This window comes from Diaphorina citri, unplaced genomic scaffold (genome assembly GCF_000475195.1).
Source record: "Diaphorina citri unplaced genomic scaffold, Diaci psyllid genome assembly version 1.1 scaffold1522, whole genome shotgun sequence".
Lineage (NCBI taxonomy): Eukaryota > Metazoa > Arthropoda > Insecta > Hemiptera > Psyllidae > Diaphorina > Diaphorina citri.
Window position 1 is genome coordinate 48,171 of NW_007378948.1, and position 26,878 is coordinate 75,048.

The 26,878-nt window shown below is 39.0% G+C and overlaps 1 protein-coding gene across 1 annotated transcript in view; it reads left to right on the forward strand.

Annotated features, from left to right (window-relative positions):
* The window catches only part of LOC103516252, a 37,691-nt gene extending 15,274 nt beyond the window's left edge, over positions 1-22,417 (forward strand). Inside the window, exons 6-10 of the mRNA XM_026828702.1 lie at positions 15,075-15,323; positions 16,521-16,762; positions 17,701-17,741; positions 22,035-22,177; positions 22,407-22,417. Coding sequence (XP_026684503.1) covers positions 15,075-15,323; positions 16,521-16,762; positions 17,701-17,741; positions 22,035-22,177; positions 22,407-22,417 — 686 coding nt within the window. The remainder of the gene's footprint in view (positions 1-15,074; positions 15,324-16,520; positions 16,763-17,700; positions 17,742-22,034; positions 22,178-22,406) is intronic.
* Positions 22,418-26,878: the final 4,461 nt, after the last annotated feature.

A 26,878-nucleotide genomic window follows, 5' to 3' on the forward strand; every position in this document is an offset into this window, starting at 1 on the left:
CGACCCAACAACAAGTGTTTTCACAAGGTTTACAATTTTTACTCACCATTAATTATTGGGCGATTAAATGGTTTCCTAAGAACTCCGAGGACTAATCCCCAGTTTTTACAAGGTTACTAGCAGAATACACAATTCTCATAATTTACCTATTAATATCTATGTAAGCTTACCTAGCTTACCTCACACAAAGGAAGTCGCTTTCAAAACCACAGGTTGCATTTGAAATCCATAGTTAGAACAATAAACTCAGCAACGTCCTTGTGAACAACAAAAGAACATCTGCATGTCACCAAGAATTCCTCATAACAAAGAGTACCAGGGTAGGCCAATATCTCGAGGATTGACCACTTTCACTCTCCTTAGTGCCAAAGAGGTACCACAAATCCGGAGAGGTACCAACTCAAAAGCGTTCGTCAGTAGATCTGTGAAGGAACCTCATAGCACCTGACTGAGAACATAATTATGTATGTCTAACTGATGAGTTCAAATAAGAACGAAACGCGTCTTAGGCTGCTCACAGGTAATGATTGTCACAAATATCGTTCCTCAATTATTACACCTAGATAAAATTTCATGACTTGAATTGGACTCGAACCACTAATCTCCATATGCAAAGTCCGACGTGTTAACCACTATACCACCGAGGTTGCTACAAAAAAGTACCTTACATTAGTTATTTGCTCGCAAAATGATCAAATCAAAGTTTTTACGGTGGTATAATAAATAATCAGTAAATCAGTACGTAGCTACGTACCATAAGCTCGAGATTTGATAAATAATAAATCCTTATTTCATACCCTCTTCACACGTGATCGCAATTTGATCTTCATCATCCAGAAAATGTCGAAACAGGTCCAAACTGGGTTATGTGAATTTGGGCGCCCAAATTCTTAAATGACCTAATTTTTGTTCGATTTGCATATCAACAAGTCCACAAGAAATTCGTAGATAATAGACGTAGTGACAGATGATTCAGCTGGGTCATTGGTTCAATAGGTTTGTCTTATAGTTTTGATTTTTGATGGTTCACAATCATTATCTCCTTATGTCTCATTGAACATGTCTGGAATAACATGGGTCACTTGGGACCATTGATGTGCAGAAGTATAAAATTAGGTACTTCAACGCTTGGGACTGGGTCATCAGGGGTCTTTGTTTTGGGTCATCCTCGACCAAAGGGTCCAAAAGGGTTTGTGAAGATCTCATGCACTTGACGTTTTGTGTCTCACATGTGTTGTCAACAAACTCATTATGTCCTTTGTTTTCATTTGGTGTGTTTTTGGTGCTTTCTTCTCCTAATTCCTCATTCATCTTCGTCCGAAAGAATTCGCTGAATCGCGTGTCTGGGTGGAGGAGCCTAATAGCTTCTGTTTTTACTATTTTGAAACAAAGGACCATTCGGGAATGTCAATCTTCTAATGCAGATCTCCGAAATAGAGAATTAATAATGTCGCTTTTACTGTAGATTTTCGTGATTCCAAAAATTTTGCAACTTGACATATTTTGGCTCCGGTGTTCTTAAATTTGCAGAAAGTAGAAGGATCATTCTGAAGTCTCAATGACAAGTCCATCTGGGGGTCAGAGTCTTTTTAAATTTCATCCTTAGGTACACATAACTTGGCATATTGGGAAAATCTCTTTAAGAGGACCTAGACCGAGGGACCAAGGACCAGTCCCCTTTCTCAAACATTAAGCTCCAGAGTTCCACTAAGGAAACGATAAAAAAGTTCATTAGGTGTCCATAGGTAGGTACTTTCATGACTTTCATCCGTTCACATCAGACAATAGATCTCATGAGCTTAACACTGATCCTCCTCGCCTAAAACTATATCTACCGAAACTTTCTAAAGCTTTCCAAAGTCCTGTCCTGCAAGAAGATCTGAACCACAACGAAGAGCCCATTCCGATTCTGATCAACTACGACAAGTACAACAATAACGGAGACGAATACAATCACCATCACCACAACCACGAAGAGCATGAGGAATATCGGGATAGCCACCATGGGAACCTTATCGGAACACATGGTAAGAAAACTTGAGAGATTTTTTTGAAGAGGTTTTGATAGATGGAACTGTAACTGCTGAGCCATTATCGCCCTGAATTCGAAGAGAAAAAGATTGGATAGGAGAAAGCCAGCCGTTCCGAGAACGAACCTTATCCGTTGAGGATAAAAATGATGGAACTGTAACTGCTGACCCATTATCGCCCTGAATTCGAAGAGAAAAAGATTGGATAGGAGAAAGCCAGCCGTTCCGAGAACGAACCTTATCCGTTGAGGATAAAATACGCGCCGGGTGTTAATCGAACCGGGTGTTTAGCGCTTACGAGGCAGACGCGCTACCTTCCAAGCTAATTAGGCTGGCAACTAAAAGAGAGAGAGAGAGAGATTCATATCTATAGCTGTGTATTCAGGTCCACACACCTCAGTAGTAGAGTTGATAGCGGTTCAAGTCTGAGTCAAGTCAGGAAATTTCGTGGGGGTTTAAGTCCTACAAAGCAGGCGAAACTCGAGTCGGATGAGAGTCAACAATTGAGGTTCATCAAGTCTGAGTCAAGTCAGGAAATTTCGTGGGGGTTTAAGTCCTACAAAGCAGGCGAAACTCGAGTCGGATGAGAGTCAACAATTGAGCATCCAAAAAGCATATTATAATGGTAATGAATAATGTCAATACATAGGATCTCTGATATAAACCTAACCAATAATATCAATTTAACTAACATTTCCATCTCTTCCACCTTTCATTTCTCGAAAAGTGCTGAACATCCAAAACTCTCAGGCTCGGATTTAGGAAGAATATTAGGCTGTTCTCAAGCTGTGTCCCCACTCCCCACATAGATCGATGTCAACTGAAACCGTGTACACTGCCTCGACAACATAGATTCGATCGACGAGCTTTAGTGAAGAGTTCAGTAAAAGCCAGGTAGCGGTTTCGATTCCTGCCCGGGGTGGAAGTTACCCTAAATACCTAAAGAGGTAAGGATCGCTCTCCGAATGGCTGGAGGATTTCTCCTATCCCGTCCTCCTTCGCTCTTCAATTTCGGGACGATAAGACGTTCGTTTTTAGTCCGTCCTTCCTTTATCATTACAATAGTAATAAAAAGGTATAAGGGACGGACTATTGTATTCGCCTCGGTGTCGTCTGTCTCAACGTTATATGACTAAGCGAAGTAAGTTCCAAGTTTCAAACTCAGCGATTTTTTAGTCCGTCCTTCCTTTATCATTACAATAGTAATAAAAAGGTATAAGGGACGGACTATTGTATTCGCCTCGGTGTCGTCTGTCAGTCTGTCAGTCTGTCATTCTGTCAGTCTGTCTGTCTGTCTGTCTGTTCCCATAGAAGGACTTATCCAAACCTGGTCGACCTATATATCAAATTAAAGGTCTTTTTACCAGGATCACGAAAATGGTGGTGCAAATTTTGTCCAGAAAACCATAAAGCCAAAAAACCAAAAAAAACTGGTTTTTGCGGGATTTTTTTCACATTTTCTCACACAAATGAGCTCTGATCTCGAAATTTGTCGCGACGACCTATGAACTCAAAGCGAGAAAGTTTTAGATAACACTTCAGTCGATAATTTAAGACCGGTTTTAGCGTCACCTATGTTAAGCTACGCCGAGAAAGGCCAATAAATGGATGGGTGACATTATATTGGCTGTTCCCATAGAAGGACTTATCCAAACCTGGTCGACCTATATATCAAATTATAAAGGTCTTCAAATATTAAAAGGGAATAAAGGGAGAACGGGCTCTAGTCTTGATTTTAAATCATTACCTACATGAAAGTAAAATCGAAAAATCAAATCAAGAATAATAATAAATTCAATATTAAACAAATTAGGTAGATACATACATAGGTACTAATTTTCTTTAACCACGATCGAATAAACTACGGGCTAAAAAATTCCCGGAGGGACGGGCCAGCTTGTTATAAATTAGATTTCTAAATCTGCCTGGTGTCCACTTCGATTTCCAACTCTTGCTGAACAAGATATTGAAACTTCCAAAGCTTTCAGTAAATGGATTTTGTTACGTATTCAAATAGGATCTGGTAATTTCATGGTTTAAAGATCAAGGAATCTGAGTTCGGACACCCCCAGCTCAGTGCAAGATTCCACTGTTACCTGTTACACCACTGAGTTGGTAGTCACCATCTACATCTTTTCCCAAGATCTCCACATAGGGGAGCTTTGATAGAGGAAACTACAACAACAGAGGTCTTATCGTCTCGAAATCGAAAAGAAGTAGGACATGGTAATAGAAAGCCAGCGGTTCCGAGAACGAACCTTATCTGCCCTATGAAATCCGCGATCTAGCACGCACAAGGACAGCTAAGCCTCGAGGTTACTTTGTCCAAACCATCCATAATGGTTCCATTGACACCTAGATCCCTTTAACTTTACAAGCACGCATTCGAAGGGAAAGATAGCATTTTTATCACTCCTAACGCTTCTCCCAGCTCTGATAAGCAGTAACTGATATTGCATATCTATATTGCCTTCACCTCTTGTTTTCCATTCTATTATCTTGACACCTGGTTCGATATTTACATTTAAGCATACTTAAATGATTGTCACAAATATCGTTCCTCAATTATTACTCCTAGATAAAATTTCATGACTTGAATTGGACTCGAACCACTAATCTCCATATGCAAAGTCCGACGCGTTAACCACTATACCACTGAGGTTGGCTACAAAAAAAGTACCTTACATTAGTCATTTGCTCGCAAAATGATAAAATCAAAATTTTTACGGTGGTATAATAAATAATCAGTAAATCAGTACGTAGCTGCGTACCATAAGCTCGAGATGAGATTTGATAAAATAATAAATCCTTATTTCATACCCTCTTCACACGTGATCGCAATTTGATCATCATCCAGAAAATGTCGAAACAGGTCCAAACATAACCCAGGGCGCCCAAATTCTTAAATGACCTAATTTTTGTTCGCTTTGCATATCAACAAGTCCACAAGAAATTCGTAGATAATAGACGTAGTGACAGATGATTCAGCTGGGTCATTAGTTCAATAGGTTTGTGCAGGTCGGATCGGGGTGAAAGAATTTCGGGGCGAGGAAACCGATTCGGCGCGGCGAAAGTTCGGAAATCTTGGGTGCGCGGGATTTGAATTCGAGTGCCGCGTGCCATGATCTTGTCCGCACGGAAAACTCGTGTTTTGAGGTTTACCTAACGAAATCGTGATGGGCGTGTACCTAAAGTTTCTCAAGATGCGGTTTTTGGGTAGGGATTGTGATTCTTTGGCCATACATTATAAGTGCAAACAGTGGATCGTTTTCTTTAGTGCAGAAGTGTTCACTATTGATGTAAAATGGAAGAAACCGAAGAACCATTCAGCAGGAAGGTACAGCTTGAATCTAGCCCGACGAGACAATCCACAGTACCACCAATGTGAAGAACCTTTGAGAACTGAGATAATGGACCTTTGATTTTCGTTAAAGGTTTGTTTGCCATTCTTTCAAACCATGCTATCATCTGCAACTACTAATCGGCTTGATTCCCTTGATCGTGGTTTTGTTGTTATTTCGATTTCGTTTAGTAGAGTTGTATTCAATTGCTTTTTTTTTCCAATTTCCTTTTTTATCCTTCCAATTTCCATTTCCTTCCGTTATTCCGTGGAAAATTTCAATATCCAAATCAAATGCTTACCTAGATAAAATTTCATGACTTGAATTGGACTCGAACCACTAATCTCCATATGCAAAGTCCGACGTGTTAACCACTATACCACCGAGGTTGCTACAAAAAAGTACCTTACATTAGTTATTTGCTCGCAAAATGATCAAATCAAAGTTTTTACGGTGGTATAATAAATAATCAGTAAATCAGTACGTAGCTACGTACCATAAGCTCGAGATGAGATTTGATAAATAATAAATCCTTATTTCATACCCTCTTCACACGTGATCGCAATTTGATCTTCATCATCCAGAAAATGTCGAAACATTGATAAATAATAAATCCTTATTTCATACCCTCTTCACACGTGATCGCAATTTGATCTTCATCATCCAGAAAATGTCGAAACAGGTCCAAACTGGGTTATGTGAATTTGGGCGCCCAAATTCTTAAATGACCTAATTTTTGTTCGATTTGCATATCAACAAGTCCACAAGAAATTCGTAGATAATAGACGTAGTGACAGATGATTCAGCTGGGTCATTGGTTCAATAGGTTTGTCTTATAGTTTTGATTTTTGATGGTTCACAATCATTATCTCCTTATGTCTCATTGAACATGTCTGGAATAACATGGGTCACTTGGGACCATTGATGTGCAGAAGTATAAAATTAGGTACTTCAATTATCTCCTACTGTCTCATTGAACATGTCTGGAATAACATGGGTCACTTGGGACCATTGATGTGCAGAAGTATAAAATTAGGTACTTCAACGCTTGGGACTGGGTCATCAGGGGTCTTTGTTTTGGGTCATCCTCGACCAAAGGGTCCAAAAGGGTTTGTGAAGATCTCAGGCTTAGACGTTCCCATCAGGTACGTTATGTATGTTCCAATCTTGACAGTAAAGACAACACTGCTCCAGGTTTACCACATTCTGTCCGTTTTATTTCTGCACTTGACGTTTTGTGTCTCACATGTGTTGTCAACAAACTCATTATGTCCTTTGTTTTCATTTGGTGTGTTTTTGGTGCTTTCTTCTCCTAATTCCTCATTCATCTTCGTCCGAAAGAATTCGCTGAATCGCGTGTCTGGGTGGAGGAGCCTAATAGCTTCTGTTTTTACTATTTTGAAACAAAGGACATTCGTAAATACAGGGCCAGTCATGAGTCAGTACTCCCTGAGTCAATAAGTCCGAATTCCGTGTTGGTATGTGAAACAATGGAAATGAATTAGGTATATAATATTTTTAAGGGTATAGACCCAAGAGTTTAATGACAATAGAGTACCTACTGTCAATAATCAATATGGAATCAAAGGAGGATATTATTTTTGTTTTAAAGGAAAATTAGTTTTCATTTTCATGGCTTCCAATTAGAGAACTCAAATTCCTTTTCATTAATTCGAGATAATGTTATGTACATAAGTAGGTACCAATGTGGAAATAGTTATGCAGTTATGTAGAAGTACGTCTTCCTCACAGCAAAAAAAGGAAATACCAAAAAAAAACTGTTCTAATTCTGAGCTAGAATAGGCACAGTGTAATAAGTAGTACCTTACACAAGTTCCCTTTGTGTAACCTCACACAAAATACATATCGGTAGGTTCCCCACAAACTTTTTTCCTCATAGAGGAAATCCCAAACTCATTTCATTATTTTCCACACTGGTAATGTCAGCATATTTTCCGATTTCCGTTAGGTTTGGGTTGAACCCGACGTGTGAGGTTGGCATTGTTGCCTCATATTGACACTGGTGTCATGGAGAACAATAGCACACTATTGGAAATAATAGACATTCCCACTGCCATTGGTGTGAATGGCACTCGGTACACAATAGTACGAGAAATAATTGTAAATAATTGCATAGACGTTCAATATAGGCTAGTTCAATAGAGTGCAGGAACTATGTGACAGTGTTCCATGTAGAGTTGTAGATAGTCGAGTTGATATAACTCATCTGGCTGTCATCACTCGGTACACAATAGTACGAGAAATAATTGTAAATAATTGCATAGACGTTCAATATGGGCTAGTTCAATAGAGTGCAGGAACTATGTGACAGTGTTCCATGTAGAGTTGTAGATAGTCGAGTTGATATAACTCATCTGGCTGTCAAAAACCTCACAAATTAGCTTGTATTGTAAATCCTAGCATTACACTTGTTATTTGTAAACCTCTGCTTGTTAACGGGGGTTTAATACAATACTGTTTGTACAATCTACAATATATGAAACCGATTCAAAGTTCAATTTTACCAAAATAGTCCAAACTTAAAATGAATTAGGGGTATCCAAATAGGTCCCTGTACATTCAATGTTGTAACAAGACCCCCGAACGACTTAGGTCCCCTGAGAAGTTTCCTTTACATTCAATGCTATAACCTATAGGTATGGACTCTCGACCCGTTGCATTCTGCTTCTAAAAGGGACCGATCCAAAGTTCACATCGAAATAAACGCTACAGGAATCTCCGAGAACGAAAACAAAAGGACCTCTCTGTTCCAAGTCCGCAGGACCCATCCTGGAATCGATTCAACAAACATTTCCCTTATCAGTTCGGAACATTCTTATCAATATTGAGTTAATATTTAATTCTCTAATGAGCAAACAATATCGAGCAAGACTTGAGAGAGGAAGTTTTCGGGTCTGAACTGGAATGATGTCACAATAGTCGAACGAGATGAATCGGAATCGGAATAATAGGAGTTGTTTTCTGTTGGCATTCGTTGTGTCATTGGACTCAATTGGAAAATCACCTGAATGGTTTTAATCAGGAAGGCTCTGGGGCGAAAACTGTTGTCAAAACTTTGAATTCTTAGGCCAGCCGCTCACCATCAGGTATACCTGATAGGCGTACCTGATCAGGTCCGCCTGTCAGGTCTACTTATTAGGAGTTGTTTTCTGTTGGCATTCGTTGTGTCATTGGACTCAATTGGAAAATCACCTGACTGGTTTTAATCAGGAAGGCTCCGGGGCGAAAACGGTCGTCAAAACTTTGAATTCTTAGGCCAGCCGCTCACCATCAGGTATACCTGATAGGCGTACCTGATCAGGTCCGCCTGTCAAGTCTACTTGACAGTGTGTGCTGTGTGTGTGGTCATTAAGTATCAGGTAAACCTGATAAGCGGACTTGATCAGGTGTACCTGTCAGGTCAGGTCTACTTGATAGTGAGTGGCTGGACTTAATAAAACACCTTTGAAATTTCCAAACTCATTGGTTTCTTGAGACAAAAATTGAGTAAGGAAATTTCAGATTTTGTGAGGCGTTTACCATCCTGAATGGTGTACAGTGTTGTAGTCCTTAGTGGACTTCTGATATGGAAGTTGGTGGTTCGAGTCCAATCCCACTTGTCATTCCCCAGAACGACATTAGGACAAGCTTTCTAGAATGAAATCAGGGACTCAGGGACAAGTGTTCGATTGACACTGTTTAGGAGTTTAGGACAAACTTGTGCAATGTTTTTATGTTTATGAGTCTGTGCTCTGTGAAAAGTTTATGAGACCTTGACTGTGATGGGCATACGTCATTTACCGCTCTAGTTGCAACACAATCATGATTCTAACTGTGGCGTTTGATGCATTTTGAGAAGTCTCTGAGATTTTGAATTTTAGATGAATTTTTCTAAGAATTTTCCAAGAATTTTAGAGATTCTGAGATGAGGATTAGTGAGAGAGTTCTGAGATGAGTTCGTGACTGCACGAATAAAAATTCAAATTCTTAGGTAATAGTATACATATGTATACCTATTATGTAGAAAGTTAGTACGAAATTTTACACGTCTTAATGTCGATCGTGTCTTTTTCTTCAAAACATAGACACATCAGACAAAATGGTCAAAACCGTAAGAATTTCTAGGTATAGCGTTTACATATCCATATCCACCCATTTTCCTACCATATTCCATATTCATTTACATCTAGGACGATTGTTGAAACTCATCAAGGAAATTGCTTAACAATTGCGTTTTCTACAAATTTCCAAACATCGTCAGGCAAATGGTTACAACCATAACAAGGAACTAGCAGGGGTCATTCGCCTGATGGGTTTTTCTGTATTCCTTATTTCCTTCAGTAGGGGATTGGTATATCCTCCTCCATTTATTACCACTCTGACTTGTATTAAGGCTGAAGTGTATACACATTTTCCTGTGAACTCTCTCTCTTTCTCTCTCTCTCTTTCTCTTTCTCTCTCTCTTTCTCTTTCTCTCTCTCTCTCTCTCTCTCTCTCGCTCTCTCTCCTATTTCCAGGGCTCATAAACCCTCACATGTCACCCATCCTTGTGTGTTTAGTGATAACGCGTTACTTAATTAATTTTCCAGGGCCGTCTACAGCCTTAGCTGGGCCCATTGACCGATCCTCTGGGATGACTACAATATAATAGACCCCTCACACAAGAATGCTAGATGGTTATGTTGGTTGATAATTATACCTAGGTAGTTATCATGTATCTTTTGTTATAGTACATATGTACCTACTAGGATTTTATTTTCCACTTTTGTTAAAAAACTGCTGCTTCGCGGACCGGTGCCCGGAGCCAAGGAATAGAATAGTTTATCCTCCTCGAATGAGACTAAAAAGTCCCTTTGCCCCAGCAGTTTAAACAAGATCTCGTGTATTTTATCGGTTTAACAACATAATAAGTACAATATGTTTACAACAAAAGATCTTGTTTAATCATAAAAAAGAAGAAGAAAAACCCCCTTGTAAACGACCCTGCTCATCCCCCCCTTCTTACAGGCACCACTTCCCCATCGGGCGCCGCGGTGTCACTAGACCTTCAAGATCCTGCACCGGAGTCACCCCACCAGACTCGTTCCAAGCTAATTAGGCTGGCAACTAGAGAGAGAGAGAGAGAGATTCATATCTATAGCTGTGTATTCAGGTCCATACACCTCAGTAGTAGAGTTGATAGCGGTTCAAGTCTGAGTCAAGTCAGGAAATTTTGTGGGGGGTTTAAGTCCTACAAAGCAGGCGAAACTCGAGTCGGATGAGAGTCAACGATTAAGCATCCAAAAAGCATATTATATTAACGGTAATCAATAATGTCAATACATAGGATCTCTGATATAAACCTAACCAATAATATCAATTTAACTAACATTTCCATCTCTTCCACCTTTCCAGACGACGAGAACAAGCTCCTCGACCTGCACGTCCCCAGCGGAGGTCGGGAAAGCGAAACCTCTCCAGTCGCTTTCACACCTCCGAACCGTCTAAGGAACCGTAACAACAGAGGTCTTATCTCCCGCAATCGAAGAGAAAAGGAGGACAGGATAAGAAAACTAGTCGTTCCGGGAACGGACCTTACCTGTTAAGGACAAAGTTCTTATTGGGTGGGAATAGAACCTATGACTTGTGTTTACAAGTCAGACGCTCTATCCTTCATATTCTTCATAAGCTAATTAGGCTGGCTTCAAAATTACACGAGCTCACCCAACGACCCAACAACAAGTGTTTTCACAAGGTTTACAATTTTTACTCACCAAGAATAGAACCTACGACTTGTGTTTACAAGTCAGACGCTCTATCCTTCATATTCTTCATAAGCCAATTAGGCTGGCTTCAAAATTACTTGAGCTCACCCAACAACAAGTTTAGTGTTTTCACAAGGTTTTCAATTTTTACTAACCATTAATTATTGGGCGATTAAATGGTTTCCTAAGAAGTCTGAGGACTAATCCCCAGTTTTTACAAGGTTACTAGGAGAATACACAATTCTCATAATTTACCCATTAATACCTATGTAAGCTTACCTAGCTTACCTCACACAAAGGAAGTCGCTTTCAAAACCACAGGTTGCATTTGAAATCCATAGAACAATAAACTCAGCAACGTCCTTGTGAACAACAAAAGAACATCTGCATGTCACCAAGAATTCCTCATAACAAAGAGTACCAGGGCTCACCCAACGACCCAACAACAAGTGTTTTCACAAGGTTTACAATTTTTACTCACCATTAATTATTGGGCGATTAAATGGTTTCCTAAGAACTCCGAGGACTAATCCCCAGTTTTTACAAGGTTACTAGCAGAATACACAATTCTCATAATTTACCTATTAATATCTATGTAAGCTTACCTAGCTTACCTCACACAAAGGAAGTCGCTTTCAAAACCACAGGTTGCATTTGAAATCCATAGTTAGAACAATAAACTCAGCAACGTCCTTGTGAACAACAAAAGAACATCTGCATGTCACCAAGAATTCCTCATAACAAAGAGTACCAGGGTAGGCCAATATCTCGAGGATTGACCACTTTCACTCTCCTTAGTGCCAAAGAGGTACCACAAATCCGGAGAGGTACCAACTCAAAAGCGTTCGTCAGTAGATCTGTGGCGGAATCTCTTAGCACCTGAGAGCTTCATATTTATGTATGTCTAACTGATGAGTTCAAATAAGAACGAAACGCGTCTTAGGCTGCTCACAGGTGTCTGGCTAAAGATCTTACAACTGTGGAATCTAGAAAGGAGTTGGTAAAAGTATATATATCCAGAATCTTTGCAACTGTTAGTGAAAGTGCCCTTTAATCTCGGTACATTCTTACAGGTACTCTATTTAATCGATCGGATAGTACATAATTATGTATGTCTAACTGATGAGTTCAAATAAGAACGAAACGCGTCTTAGGCTGCTCACAGGTCTCTGGCTAAAGATCTTACAACTGTCGAATCTAGAAAGGAGTTGGTAAAAGTATATCCAGAATCTTTGCAACTGTTAGTGAAAGTGCCCTTTAATCTCGGTACATTCTTACAGGTACTCTATTTAATCGGATAGTCAGAAATTACGAGTATGACCGACCATCTTTCGGTCATGTTCGGTTAGCACCTCGTAATTTAGTCACAGCTTCAAATGTTGGTCATTTGGATAGCACCTATCCGAAGAAATTGAACCATCTGCAGTCACTACACTTCTTAGGTTTTCAGCCATCCCTGAAATTGTTAGACATTCTGAAACTGCATAGAATTTGTCTCCTATTTCTTCAAAAAATTCCAACACAATATTTATAGCTTGACCATTTCCGACACTTTAAGGTGTGCTGATGTCTTTATTTGGGTTGTCCAAATCCCTTTTCCTTTCTCTTAGGAATACTACGAGGATATTTCTCAAGGATGTGCAATGTGGCCTCACATTGTGCATGATGTAACTCTAGAAGAAACAAAAAACCTTTGATGGATTTAGAATAGATTGAATGTGGTTCAACAAATTATTAGCTCCAAATGTTGGTCATTTGGATAGCAACTATCCGAAGAAATTGAACCATCTGCAGTCACTACACTTTTTAGGTTTTCAGCCATCCCTGAAATTGCTAGACATTCTGAAACTGCATAGAATTTGTCTCCTATTTCTTCAAAAAATTCCAACACAATATTTATAGCTTGACCATTTCCGACACTTTAGGTGTGCTGATGTCTTTATTTGGGTTGTCCAAATCCCTTTTCCTTTCTCTAGGAATACTACGAGGATATTTCTCAAGGATGTGCAATGTGGCCCCACATTGTGCATGATGTAACTCTAGAAGAAACAAAAAACCTTTGATGGATTTAGAATAGATTGAATGTGGTTCAACAAATTATTAGCTACAATACGAACAATAGGAGAACCTTTTGTTTAACAGTAAACATGTACTCCATTCTAATATTCTAAACAATGTAATTCTCTTCTGGAGTCTTTTGGTTCCGTTTCCAATGCTTCTGAATTTCTTGAATAAATTAATCAGAGAATGGAATCGGATTAGAAGGTTGACAAAAGATTTTCAAAGTGCAGCTCTAAATTAATGGTAATGTTTCTTGAATAACCATTTGCCTATTATCACAGATCACAGGGAAAAAGATTGATACATGTGAATATGTCTGATAATTAAGATTGAGAGGGATCAGGGACCCCTTGCTTTACTGCTGACAATACAAGGTTATGCAGTGTTGTTTTTGCTGAAGCATGCTTGTTTTGTTTCAAATATTACATTGTTATGATTCCCTACACCAACTTGCATGTTATACATTTTACTCCAATAGTAAATAGTGTTGTAGAACTTGTATTAGGTTGTAGTTAGGGTACGTTTACCTCTGTTGCATACGTCATAGTTAGGTGATACAATGTGTTTGTGTACCCTGCGGATTTATAGAAGGTTGCAAGAAAACTGGAATGTAGTCGTGTTACAACGAGGATGAGGTATAATCCACCGCAAGTTCTCATACAAAAGCCCATTCCTCCAAATCTGTACGATCTAAGAGGGAAGGCAGAAAGTAAAGTCCACCTCTGTGGCTGAGCGGTCAAGAGCACTGACTCTCAACCTGGGGTGCTGGGTTTGAATCCCGACCTAAAGGGGTCACTCTTTCAGACCAAAAGTGAACCCAAATAGATGAAGCGAGCTAAGTTTTTCGATATTTTTCGATCTAAACTCATACTTATGCACCTAATATGTATGAAGGTACTAGGTATTTATACTATTTACACATGTGTACCTACAAGTACATGGTTTTACCAATCGTTTTCTCTTCAATGGTGACTGGTTTTATACTGGTACCATCAAGCAGTAATGATCCTCTGCTTTTGGGAGCTACTGGTTTTGTACGTGTAACTAGAGGAACTACTAGTTCTGAGGTACCAGTAGTAACTCTCCTATTATTTAACAGTAAACATTCTAATATTCTAAACAATGTAATTCTTTTCTGGAGTCTTTTGGTTCCGTTTCCAATGCTTCTGAATTTCTTGAATAAATTGATTATATAATGGAATCGGATTAGAAGGTTGACAAAACATTTTCAAAGTGCAGCTCTAAATTAATGGTAATGTTTCTTGAATAACCATTTGCCTATTATCACAGATCACAGGGAAAAAGATTGATAAATTATCCTGATCAATTTTACAATATTATTAACCCATTGGTAATGTGTTTGTTCATTTGGTGATAAAAGATTTGGATAATCAAAATCTTATGCTCTTTCAGGGGTAATAGTCCTACATTTTGGACTCCACACACAGGGATTTCGTCAGAAAAGAAACCCATTTCAATGTAATGTAATAAATGTATGCTCTTTCAAATGTCCTGCATTTTCCGAGTCAAAGGCCGATTTTAACAAAACTGTGCACCAATCTCTTTCAGGTGACTCCCACATTGGCGAGTTTCAGCAGAACATCTCCAACTACATCCACTACTACAATAACAACAACGAAGGCGAACCTTTGGATGGCGACAAAGAAGATCTGCCAACCCATTGGTAATGTGTTTGTTCATTTGGTGATAAAAGATTTGGATAATCAAAATCTTATGCTCTTTCACGGGTAATAGTCCTACATTTTGGACTCCGCACACAGAAATTTCGTCAGAAAAGAAACCCATTTCAATGTAATGTAAAGTATGCTCTTTCAAATGTCCTGCATTTTCCGAGTCAAAGGCTGATTTTGACAAAACTGTGCACCAATCTCTTTCAGGTGACTCCCACATTGGCGAGTTTCAGCAGAACATCTCCAACTACATTCACTACTACAATAACAACAACGAAGGCGAACCTTTGGATGGCGACAAGGAAGATCTGAACCATAACGAAGAGCCCATTCCGATTCTGATCAACTACGACAAGTACAACAATAACGGAGACGAATACCATCACCATCACCACAACCACGAAGAGCATGAGGAATATCGGGATAGCCACCATGGGAACCTTATCGGAACACATGGTAAGAAAACTTGGCTTTTATAGTTCTAGGACTCTACGTTCTATTGGTATAATAATTCTAATTATTTCTAATGAATCTTTTAACTGCAAAAACCTAGGTTCTTGAAAAAATACAACAAACGACTTTTCCATTCCTATATAATATGTATTGTGTTCTTGTGTTGGTCTTGGCAGTCAAATATCGGTTTTCTGAAAATCAATTTGTGAGGTGAAATGTTGCTCAAAAGAGTAAGGAGTAAGACTCGATGTTAGATTACGCTTTGACGTATCGAAAGCATAGCTTTATGAATACATACCTTCATTACCTACACAAGTATGTACTCCGATATTGAGTAGAGTCCTCTCGTCTGTTTGCTCTTCTTCACGAAAACCAATTCCACTGTCCGGAATTCCGGACCAACAACAACTCCAACACCAACTTTAAATTTTTCCGGATCAACAGAACACATTGTGACTAATACGAGTGCCAATTCTCAAGGTCACAGACTAAATACACTTCGTCTAAGTAGACTTTGTACACCAGTGACGTGTCGTCAGCTTTAACTTATTGTATCATTACAAATTGCATATCTAATGGTTTCTTCAAATTGATCCCAAGGGCAAGATAAACCTAGACCCTTGACAAATGGAGTGTGAATGAAGGCGTGTGATATGTTCCAATTAACTCGACCCAAAAAGGGGAAGCTATAAACCCATATACGACAGGCCGATCTTTTAGTAGTCTAATGCCGGAAATTCACGATCAAACCATCTGATAGTCTTAGGTTTGACAGACGTAGATTCGTATAAGATTAACCCGGCCTTTAGGGTTGCTTGTCCTACAACTAAGCCTCGGAGTGGGCTTCCCTTCCTCTCTAGGCCAGCTACTCACGACGCTCGCACCGCCTCAGAGACCTGGGTCTCAAGCTTTTTCCGCCACACACATTTCGACGCTCTGACAAACCACGCTCTGTCAGACAGTCTCAGCATGTGTGGCTGATACTAGCTAGCAACTGTTTTGCATTAGCTAGCCACTACTAGCTTTTTTTCTGCCATACACCGGGGTGATGGTCTTTAGCCATGCTTAATTGGCTCGCCCTGAACCGCAGTCAACCATCGTGAGGCCTTGTGCTTATTCTTTTAAAACAGAGAGAACCCTTTGAAGAACAATCAGCTAACTTGGCTTATTAGGGTTAGCTGTTCTCCTCCCTGTTTATAGTCCCACAGCTAGAAATACTAGCTTTGATGGAGGACCACGCCACTATTGTAGACCTAACCTATACTAGAGCACTAAGCTTCATGACACACTTCCATGTGTATCGACTCAAACTAATTCTGTCAATATGGTCATCGCGAGCTCTTCAAGGTTTCTACGTGATTTTTTCAACGATTCAAACATATTTCGCTTTGTGTTCACCTAAGGTGCCTACTTCTAATGACTATTTCAATGACTACTCGAAGGTATGCACATGATATGTCATCTCAGGAATTCCAGGACGAAAACTACACAAGTGACGAAAGTCTGATAGAGAATCAGAGAAAACAAACAAATTTGGAAAGGCAATTGCAGCATTTATGATTGTGGGCTGAAATAGGGTTTGATGCTACCGTGCTAGTTGGTAGGTACTGAGAACGATGGGGGTCTTAATGTCCTGAAATCGAAGAGATAAAGAGGACAGGATAGGAGAAATCTTTACCATTTTCTCTTTACGTCAAAGTTCTGCAAGGGCCGGAATTGACCGCGACCTAGTGCTTACAAATCATCTTCACAGAGTCCCCATTTCTTCATGTTCTTCATACACGTTCTTTGGTCCTCTTGTATTTCGCCAGCCTCTTTGTCTTTAGTTCTTCTGATTTTTGTCTACTCATTTGCACATTTCTCTGTCCCATCAACTTCTCTGCTGATATTGGTGTGTTTCAACCAGACTCTTTTGTTCAACACTGACTCATAGGTGTATCGAACAGTATTGTATCTTTGTTTGGCCATCCTCACGGTTTCTATGGGTATTGTTTACATTTATGTTTCACTCTAACCAGACTCTTTTGTTCAACATTGACTCATAGGTGTATCGAACAGTATTGTATCTTTGTTTGGCCATCCTCACGGTTTCTATGGGTATTGTTTACATTTATGTTTCACTCGGTTTACATAACAGTCTAAATGCACCATTGATAACTTGATGAGGTCACTTATCGACGTTTTGGAATACGGGGTGGTCTGAATACCTGTCTCTAATGTCCCTTGTTCCTTCCCAATGCATTTTTTTATTACTTTTTTAAGAGGTTTTATAAAGGCTAGTGGTAGAGGCAGAGTTGTATGGCAGAGTTGCATAATTTCGCCCTTTGTAGTGGGTCCGTTTTTCCGGGCAGTTTATACTTTTTCGACCCTCCCCTGCAAGATTATGGCTCAGAAACTGACTTCGCTGAAGACAAGGCTTTTGTAAGACATCCTGTATAATCCTTGATATTATTGATATCTTGAAAGAAAACCCGCGCGAAGGTTTTCTGAGTGTCATCCAGGGAAAGTGAAATCAAAGTTGTCATGTGAAACCCAATGAGCACGTGGTTAATATGATGTAATCAGAAGAACAATTGTGATCAATAGTGCCTATCAATTTATAAATAGAACATAATTCTGGTATTAGAATTGGAGGTGATCGATAAACTTGATTTAGACTTCTGATTTCTTCTTTGTTAACCTGCCTCGGGTGTGTAGTGGTCAAGACGCTCGCCTGGTAAACAGGAGGGCTTAGGTTCAATTTAGAAGAACAATTGTGATCAATATCAATAAATAGTGCCTATCAATTTATAAATAGAACATAATTCTGGTATTAGAATTGGAGGTGATCGATAAACTTGATTGAGACTTCTGATTTCTTCTTTGTTAACCTGCCTCGGGTGTGTAGTGGTCAAGACGCTCGCCTGGTAAACAGGAGGGCTTAGGTTCAATTCCAGTCGAGGTGTAGAATTTTGTCTTCAATATTTTTGAGAATTTGAAAAGATACTCCATGTTTAACCGATTTGACCTTTGAGATTCTCATTATTTCTTACCGTTTATATGATTATGGACACTTTTACTGTCTTCACCCGACTCGAGTTTCGCCTACTTTTTGCGATTCTCATCCTTGTAATTGGGAAAGGAAAATTACAAGATATATTATATTCCCATTCTTTGCATTTCGAGATGTGATGGATAATTTCGAGATTTGATGAACAAATTTTTTCACACCCCAAAGATTACAGTCGAGATTACAATCTCTAGTGTGCCAAAGCCACCACCAGGTTGGAAACTGAGCTAGTGGTAAAACCCACGCATTGTAATAACGAGGCAATAACTTGACTTAGGTTCAATTCCAGTCGAGGTGTGGAATTTGAAAAGATACTCCATTTACAAAAGAATACCTTTGTGATTCTCATTATTTCTTACCGTTTATATGATTATGGACACTTTTACTGTCTTCACCCGACTCGAGTTTCGCCTACTATTTGTGATTCTCATCCTTGTAATTGGGAAACGAAAATTACAAGATATATTCCCATCCTTTGCATTTCGAGATGTGATGGATATAATTTCGAGAGTTGATGAACAAATTTTTTCACACCCCAAAGATTTCAGTCGAGATAACAATCTCTAGTGTGCCAAAGCCACCACCAGGTTGGAAACTGAGCTAGTGGTAAAACCCACGCATTGTAATAACGAGGCAATAACTTGGTCGGTCTCATTACACTTGTAAGTAAACACTTTCATCTCCATAAGATCGATCCAAGAGGGATAAAATATCGTTTTCATTTTAGTATTTTGAAGTTTTCCAACTTTTCAGTAATTTCTTTTGAGTATAAGTAGCTATTTTCTTTTTTTCCTTTTTCGTGAAGAGTAGGTATTGGCTTATCGTCTTTTTCGCCAAATCGTAGGCAGCTCGCTTTTGTTATCTCTCATTTATTTTGATTCATCTATCATTTATTTTAATCTTTATTTTGATCCTTTATTATTTATCAAAATATAATCGTGTTTTTGAAATATTCGAAAAGTGCTGAACATCCAAAACTCTCAGGCTCGGATTTAGGCTGTTCTCAAGCTGTGTCCCCACTCCCCACATAGATCGATGTCGACTGAAATCGTGTACACTGCCTCGACAACATAGATTCGATCGACGAGCTTTAGTGGAGAGTTCAGTAAAAGCTAGGTAGCGGTTTCGATTCCTGCCCGGGGCTAACGTTACCCTAAATAGGTACCTAAAGAGGTAAGGATCGCTCTCCGAATGGCTGGATGATTTCTCCTATCCCGTCCTCCTTCGCTCTTCAATTTCGGGACGATAAGACGTTCGTTTTTTACAGTTCCCTCTACCCTCTATCAAATCTCTTTTGAAAAAAGTGGAGAGTCGTTCGGGGAAGAGTGCTAAGTAAGAGTAGCTATTTTCTTTTTTTCCTTTTTCGTGAAGAGTTTGGCTTATCGTCTTTTTCGCCAAATCGTAGGCAGCTCGCTTTTGTTATCTCATTTATTTTGATATCGGTCTCATTACACTTGTAAGTAAACACTTTCATCTCCATAAGATCGATCCAAGAGGGATAAAATATTGTTTTCATTTTAGTATTTTGAAGTTTTCCAACTTTTCAGCAATTTCTTTTAAGCTAGGTATTTTCTTTTTTTTCCTTTTTCGTGAAGAGTTTGGCTTATCGTCTTTTTCGCCAAATCGTAGGCAGCTCGCTTTTGTTATCTCATTTATTTTGATAAAAGTAAAAGTGGTGTAATACTTAGGTAATACCCATTTTTTTTCCCCGATTTTCTAATTTTTCCCTGAATTACTGATAGCGTCCATGAGAAGTTCCCAGGGTTTCAGGATCCCCTTTTGGTTTACTACGTCTGAACTTGTGACTATTTCTGACACAGTTCTTCTATTAGTATCCCACACCCGTGCATTATTCGAGTGACCATTCTAGTTTCTGCTGATAAGAAGGACCTTAAATACCCTACTATGTACCAGGGCAGTGTTCATGCACAGGCTAATCGTGCCCCGGTGTTGTAATTCCAACAATAGGCCTCTCCTTGCTAGTCTATTCAGCTTGTACCAACCGTGTCTACCTTGTAAGCGCCAGGTCTCCCCCAGGGCGGATTTTAGCTGGAACGGATAATGTTCGTTCTCGAAACGGCTGGCTTTCTCCGATCCTGTCTTCCTTCTCTCTGCGTTTTTGGGACGATAAGACCTTGGCAATTACAGTTTCCTCCTTAAAAAAAAAAGATGTTTGATAAAAAAAACTTTAAAAAAAATAAAAATGATAAATGATAATAATAAACCTGCTGGTCCCGGCCCTCCTGAGAGGCCCCTGCTATGTCGTATTGGTAGGTACCCTACTATTTTGTATTGGTAATAGGTATTAGGTACCCTTCTATTTTGTATTGGGAACTCTTCTATGTTGTATAGGTACTATGTCGTATAACATAATGGTGCCTATGCCTGCTGAAATATAGTCAACTTACTCGTAAAATAAATTACCATGTAGAACTCGGGGACTTACGTACCAATGATCCTCTTCCGAACTTGTGTCCTTCTGAACTAGTTACTAGTGTTCTAAGTGTGGTTATAATAGTTATCCAAGCCTTCCCTTCAATTTTTACAATTTGACCAAGAGACCAGGACAAAGCGCAGCAGTATACACTTTAGTTTTGGGTTGGTGAAGTCGCAGCAACCTGAGGACACAGAAAGATACGGACTACACAATATTGTTTTTGATTCATACAGGTTTAAAGACGCTGTATAACTGCTAATTGCATGTACTTTGTTAGTGATGGGGGACTTCTTTAGTGACGGGGGAGTATTACCATCCATTTTTCAAGCTACCCGCCTCCTTACGTTAACTTCAACCAGCCTGAGTGAGGCCGGAAGTGACGTAACGTGATGGTAGTGTGGCTTTCCAGAACGAAATTGCCTACAACATATTATGGAAAATTTTTGAACTACATCTTTCTGACTTCACGTGAGCTCACGTGACGTGACGTGATGGTAGTGTGTTTCTACCTTAGCTCTATCTCACATTCAAGGGACCCAAAGCCCAGGTCAGATCCTGATTCTGGGTTCTGCTGATCAGCACATTTCACATCCTGGCAACCTCCTCTCTCTCTCTTCTCTCTCTCTCTCTTTCTCTCTCTCTCTTTCTCTCTCTCTTTCTCTCTCTCTCTTCTCTCTCTATCTTTCTACGTATGCACTCCGAGTACTTATTCTCATTTGTTGCTGAGCAAGTGGTCATAATTAAACTAAAATATTAAAATGGTTTCGTTAGATATTTTTAAGTGTACCTACACAACTTGAATAACTAGGACACTATCAAGCAATAGTTATTTTTATTTTCGATTCGTCTTTTAATTCTTCCTTTACTCCTTCTTCTTCTCCCTCTTCTCTTTCTCCTTCTTTTCCTCCTCCTTCTTCTTCTTCTCCTTTTCCCTTCAGCGGCATTTCCACTTTCCATAGCTTCGGTCGTTCCTGACAATTTTTTTTCTAATTCTATTCGGACTGTTGGCATGATGGAACTTTTTAGTCTTAGCTGACAGTATAAATAAGGTCATAATAAATAAATAAATCCGTGGCACATACCATTTACGGTAGGGTATACCATTTATTGAATATTTACCTATTTATAAGTATTGAGAGAATTGTATCGCATAAAAAATAAATGGAATCTTCTTAAATAAAATAAAAATAATAAATTAATATTTCTCGATATGTCCGCCCTGTTTCAGTCCAATGTACAGTCACACCCCGTCCAGCCTTTACTCCACCACCTTGCCGCAATACTTTGCCAGCGCCAGTCCGTCGTCCACAACCGGGGGCCCTCAGTCCGGTGATATCAATGTCCACTCCAGTAACCTGTGGCCGTCACAAGGTAAGTAACGTTGTGTCGTCGTAGCTTCAGGTGTATAAGTTGGGCCATCGGCTATAATAAACGCCCTATGTCACTGCGACCTGGTTGGATCTTTTGTGACTTTCCCTTTAGTTATCTAGAAGAGCCCTATAGAATTCTTACGAGGGCCAGGGTTCTTTTAAGACTGATGGCCGGGACCACAATCTGAGTTTAACTTGGTTTAATTATCACCTTGGTTTGTGGGAAACAGGAGTTGGGTAATACCTACCTGCTTGGACAACTAAACAGAGTGCTTTTTTTTACTTTCTATTACTACAGTATAGCGGAGCTATACTAGTAATGAAAGTATTGCAATCGGTCCAAATTTTCAAAATCGGGATGACGTAGGTATAGCGGGTTATCAGAGTGAACGGATCAGTGAATGGACATTGAAAGAACCTTCTGCACCATCATCATTGGGAGGGACACAGAGGTGCGAACTATGTACATATGATGATAAAATATAGGTGTAACTATTTGAAACTTTTTATATAGTCTCAATCTTTCGACCCAAGTCCGTCAAACTTTGCAGAAAGGTTCTTTGTAAAAATGTAGATCAAAAGTCTCCTTGGGCAGAAGCTCGAGAAATGTACGGTTCGGCCGCTATTTAGGGCGAAAGTTTTGAAAAAGCGCGAAAATGTTAAGATTTCTCAGGACTTTAGTTTTCGGCCCAAGTCAATCAAACTTTACAGGGAGGTTCTTTTTAAAATATCGATCAAAAGTCTCCTTGGGTCAAAGCTCGAGAAATGTACGGTTCGGTCGCTATTCGGGACACAAGTTTAACAAAAAACAAATTGAACCCGCGCAAAGCAAGACTCACTTCTTTTTCAAAGTCTTCAACCTTACTTTGTAAATGATAAGAAGCCTTTGTTTACAGGTAATGAAGTGGTATCATCTCTACCGTTACAAATGGCCTTGTATTTCAACGTCATCTTCTGTCCGGTTTGGCTATGCACCACATTCTTTCTGCTTTATCTCAAGGTATCTATTACTGATTTAATATAAACTTCGCGCCGGGCGGAAATCGAACCCGTGACCTAGCGCTTGAAAGGTATGCGCGCTAGCCTCCAAGCTAACCAGGTTGACTACATGGTTTATTACTTTCTATTACCTTTACGTATAGGGAACCTATACAAGGTAATGAGAAAGTATTGCAATCGGTCCAAATTTTCAAAATCGGCCCTTGGTTTGTGGAAAACAGGAGTAGGGTAACACCTACCTGCTTGGACAACCAAACAGAGTGCTTTTTTTCCAAGAGCTTTGATAGAGGAAATTACAACAACAGAGGTCTTATCGTACCAAAATCGAAAAGAAGTATAGGACATGGTAAAAGAACGCCAGCGGTTCCGAGAACGAACCTTATCTGCCCTATGAAATCCGCGATCTAGCACGTACAAGACAAGCTACCCTTCAAGATAAACTAGACTGGCCATTCTGACTTTTTCATTGCAGTTCTATTTGTACTCGGACCCCAAATCAGCATTTGCTGAGGTATGAATTCCATTACCTACTTCAAGATTTAACTTTTCCATTTTTTTTAACGCTCGTCCCCCATTTCATGTCCACAGATGACTATTCACCTCCACCCAGCGTAAAGACCTCCTCCTCCAGTATGCTTCCCTCTTCCACATCCGGTACGTACGTACTACAGGTTTAAATGGGAAAAAGTAGAAAGTTGTGAACAAAATATTTGTCAAACATTTATATGTACACAGGAAATAAGGAGGTTCGTAAGTGCATTGATATGAATTGATACCTATAGGTACCCCTATGCCTACTTACCTCCAATTTCCTACAATGAGTTGTGAATTTTATTAATGAAATCAAATCGCTGAATCCGCCCTCTGTCAGGTACCTTCTCTAACATTTTTTTCCAACCATCTGTTATTTCTCCAAAATGTTTCACGGAGAGCCCAATTTTTAAAATTAATTGTTGTTTTGACCTTTGAGAGAAAGAGGACAAAAACCTCACAGGAGAAAGAGGTTTTGTAACTGTAACATGATTTACAAGATGTTCCCAAGGGAAGGGAGTGTTACTTTCCACCCACTTCTTACTAGCAAGCTGTAGTCATCAATTTTATATATGTGTTAAAAAAAAAAGTGGTAGGTAGATACCTACGACAACACTTTGCCTAGCAAATGTTGGAATTAAAGTGTTGACAAAACCAGTTGTCATTTTTCTACCAGAAATATTCTGGTGGAGAAAATTTTACAAATTCAGGAAACTCGTGGGGTAAACCCCTGTCACTAGACACCTTACCAGTTACAAAAAACCCCTGTCACTAAAAACCCCTATCACTAAAAACCTTCAGTCACTGAAACCCCTGTCAGTAAAAACCTCGAGTCACTAAAAACCCCTATCACTAAAAACCTGTTGAAGAACACTAAAAACCGTGTAAACGGAACCTAATATTTAAAAATACCCGCCACAAGTTACTTGTTCAAGGTCGGTTTCTGATTGGTTAATCTATTGTGGCGCGGTAGCTAGCTTCCCTCATAAGAAATCTTCTGTTTAGAAATGAAGCCGCTTCTTGTAATCTTGTTTTGTATCCAAGTTATCTTTCAGAAATGTCTTTTTATTAATTATCATTAATAAAGTTCAAAGTCCTTTTTCGATCTGTTTCTGAAGTTAATGTTGTACTTAATTCAATAGGTTATGGGCCCAGTCCGTAAACATAACTTGTAAGTACAAAGGAACTAGAAATTCATCATCTTGGAAATCAAAGGTTGTTGTAGGGTATAACTTGGTATAAGAAGTCATGGATCATAATGACAAGAAAGTGTTCCAGTTTACTGGATCAAACTACAACAACTGGAGATTTAGAATGGAAACTCTCCTGGAAGAGCTTGATCTCCTTGCTCTTGTTCAAGATGGAAATGAATTGGAAACTGAGAAATCGAAAAAGAAGGATAGACAATGCAAAAACTTGATTGTTCAACATGTGCATGATGATTACCTGGAATACTTGAAAGACTCACAATCAGCTGCACAAATGTGGAAGTCTTTGAGTGATGTGTTTGAAAAGAAGGGATTTAAAAATCAGTTAATCCTGAAGAAGGAACTTCTATGTCTAAAGTTTGATGGCAAGACAAAATTGACGGAACATTTTCTTAAATTTGATCAAATCATACGTGAGCTAAAATCCGCAGGCTGTGCAATGGAAGAGAATGACATTGTGTGTCACCTAATGTTATCAATGGGTAACTTTTTCAACACTGTGATAACAGCTCTAGAAACAAATTTGGGTGAACAATTGACAGTCAACTTTGTCAAAAAGAAACTCTTAGAAGAAAGTTTAAAATCTACAAACAGCATGCAAGCAAGTTGTAGCTCGGGTAAGTCAAGTGATGTGAAAGATAATAATGTGGCATTCACTGGTGCTCCTAAGAAGCCCTTCAAGTTCACTTGCTACAATTGTGGTAAGCCTGGTCATTTCAAGAGAGATTGTAAATTCAAGAAGAAATTTGTGAATAACAAAAGACCATTATCAAGTGGTAATAAGGACAAAGAAATGACTTTCATGTCAAATGATGCAAGTGCTGATCAAGGTAGTTCAACAGAATGGGTCATTGACTCAGGTGCATCCGAGCATATGTGTAATGATCAGAAATTGTTCTGTACATTGAAAAACTTGGAAAACCCTGTCCAAATTGCTGTAGCAAAGAAAAATGAGAATTTAACTGCAACAATGATTGGTGACATTGCACTCAAATCAATTGTAGATGGTACTGTTACAAATATCACAATGAAAGATGTATTGTTTGTTCCCGATTTAACATGTAACTTGTTCTCAGTCAACAAGATTATGGAAAAGGACATGACAACAGTCATGAAAGGTAACAATGTTACTATCAAAAGGAACAATGAAACAATTGCAGTGGGAGTTAAGAAAGGTAAGCTCTTTTATCTCAACTTTCCTTTAGATATGAGCAAGAGTTTGGTTGCTGAAAGCAATATTGATAATAATCTCTGGCACAAGAGATTGGGTCACTTGTCCAATCATAAATAGCTCAGAAATGACGGCCCGAAGGCCCCAAGACAGGCGTTGTTTATGACGTCAAAAACATGTAAAAAATCACTTATTTCTCTTATTTTTCATTATTATTATTTATGAATCAATGTTGAAATGAGAATTTGTACTTTGACACGAAAAAGCAAGGAAGTGGGAAGAAAAATTTGGTATCCACACCAAACAATTTGGTGGAGATGCGAAAACACATGTGCGAAAATTTCGCCTTAAGTGGAGATGTCAAAACATCAAAAACTGAACCAATTTATGTAAATTTGTCAAAAATTTATATGTACACAGGAAATAAGGAGGTTCGTAAGTGCATTGATATATGAATTGATACCTATAGGTACCCCTATGCCTAATACTTACCTCCAATTTCCTACAATGAGTTGTGAATTTTATTAATGAAATCAAATCACTAAATCCGCCCTCTTTCAAGTAGGTACCTTCTCTAACATTTTTTCCAACCATCTGTTATTTCTCCAAAATGTTTCACGGAGAGCTCAATTTTTAAAATTAATTGTTGTTTTGACCTTTGAGAGAAAGAGGACAAAAACCTCACAGGAGAAAGAGGTTTTGTAACTGTAACATGATTTACAAGATGTTCCCAAGGGAAGGGAGTGTTACTTTCCACCCACTTCTTACTAGCAAGCTGTAGTCATCAATTTTA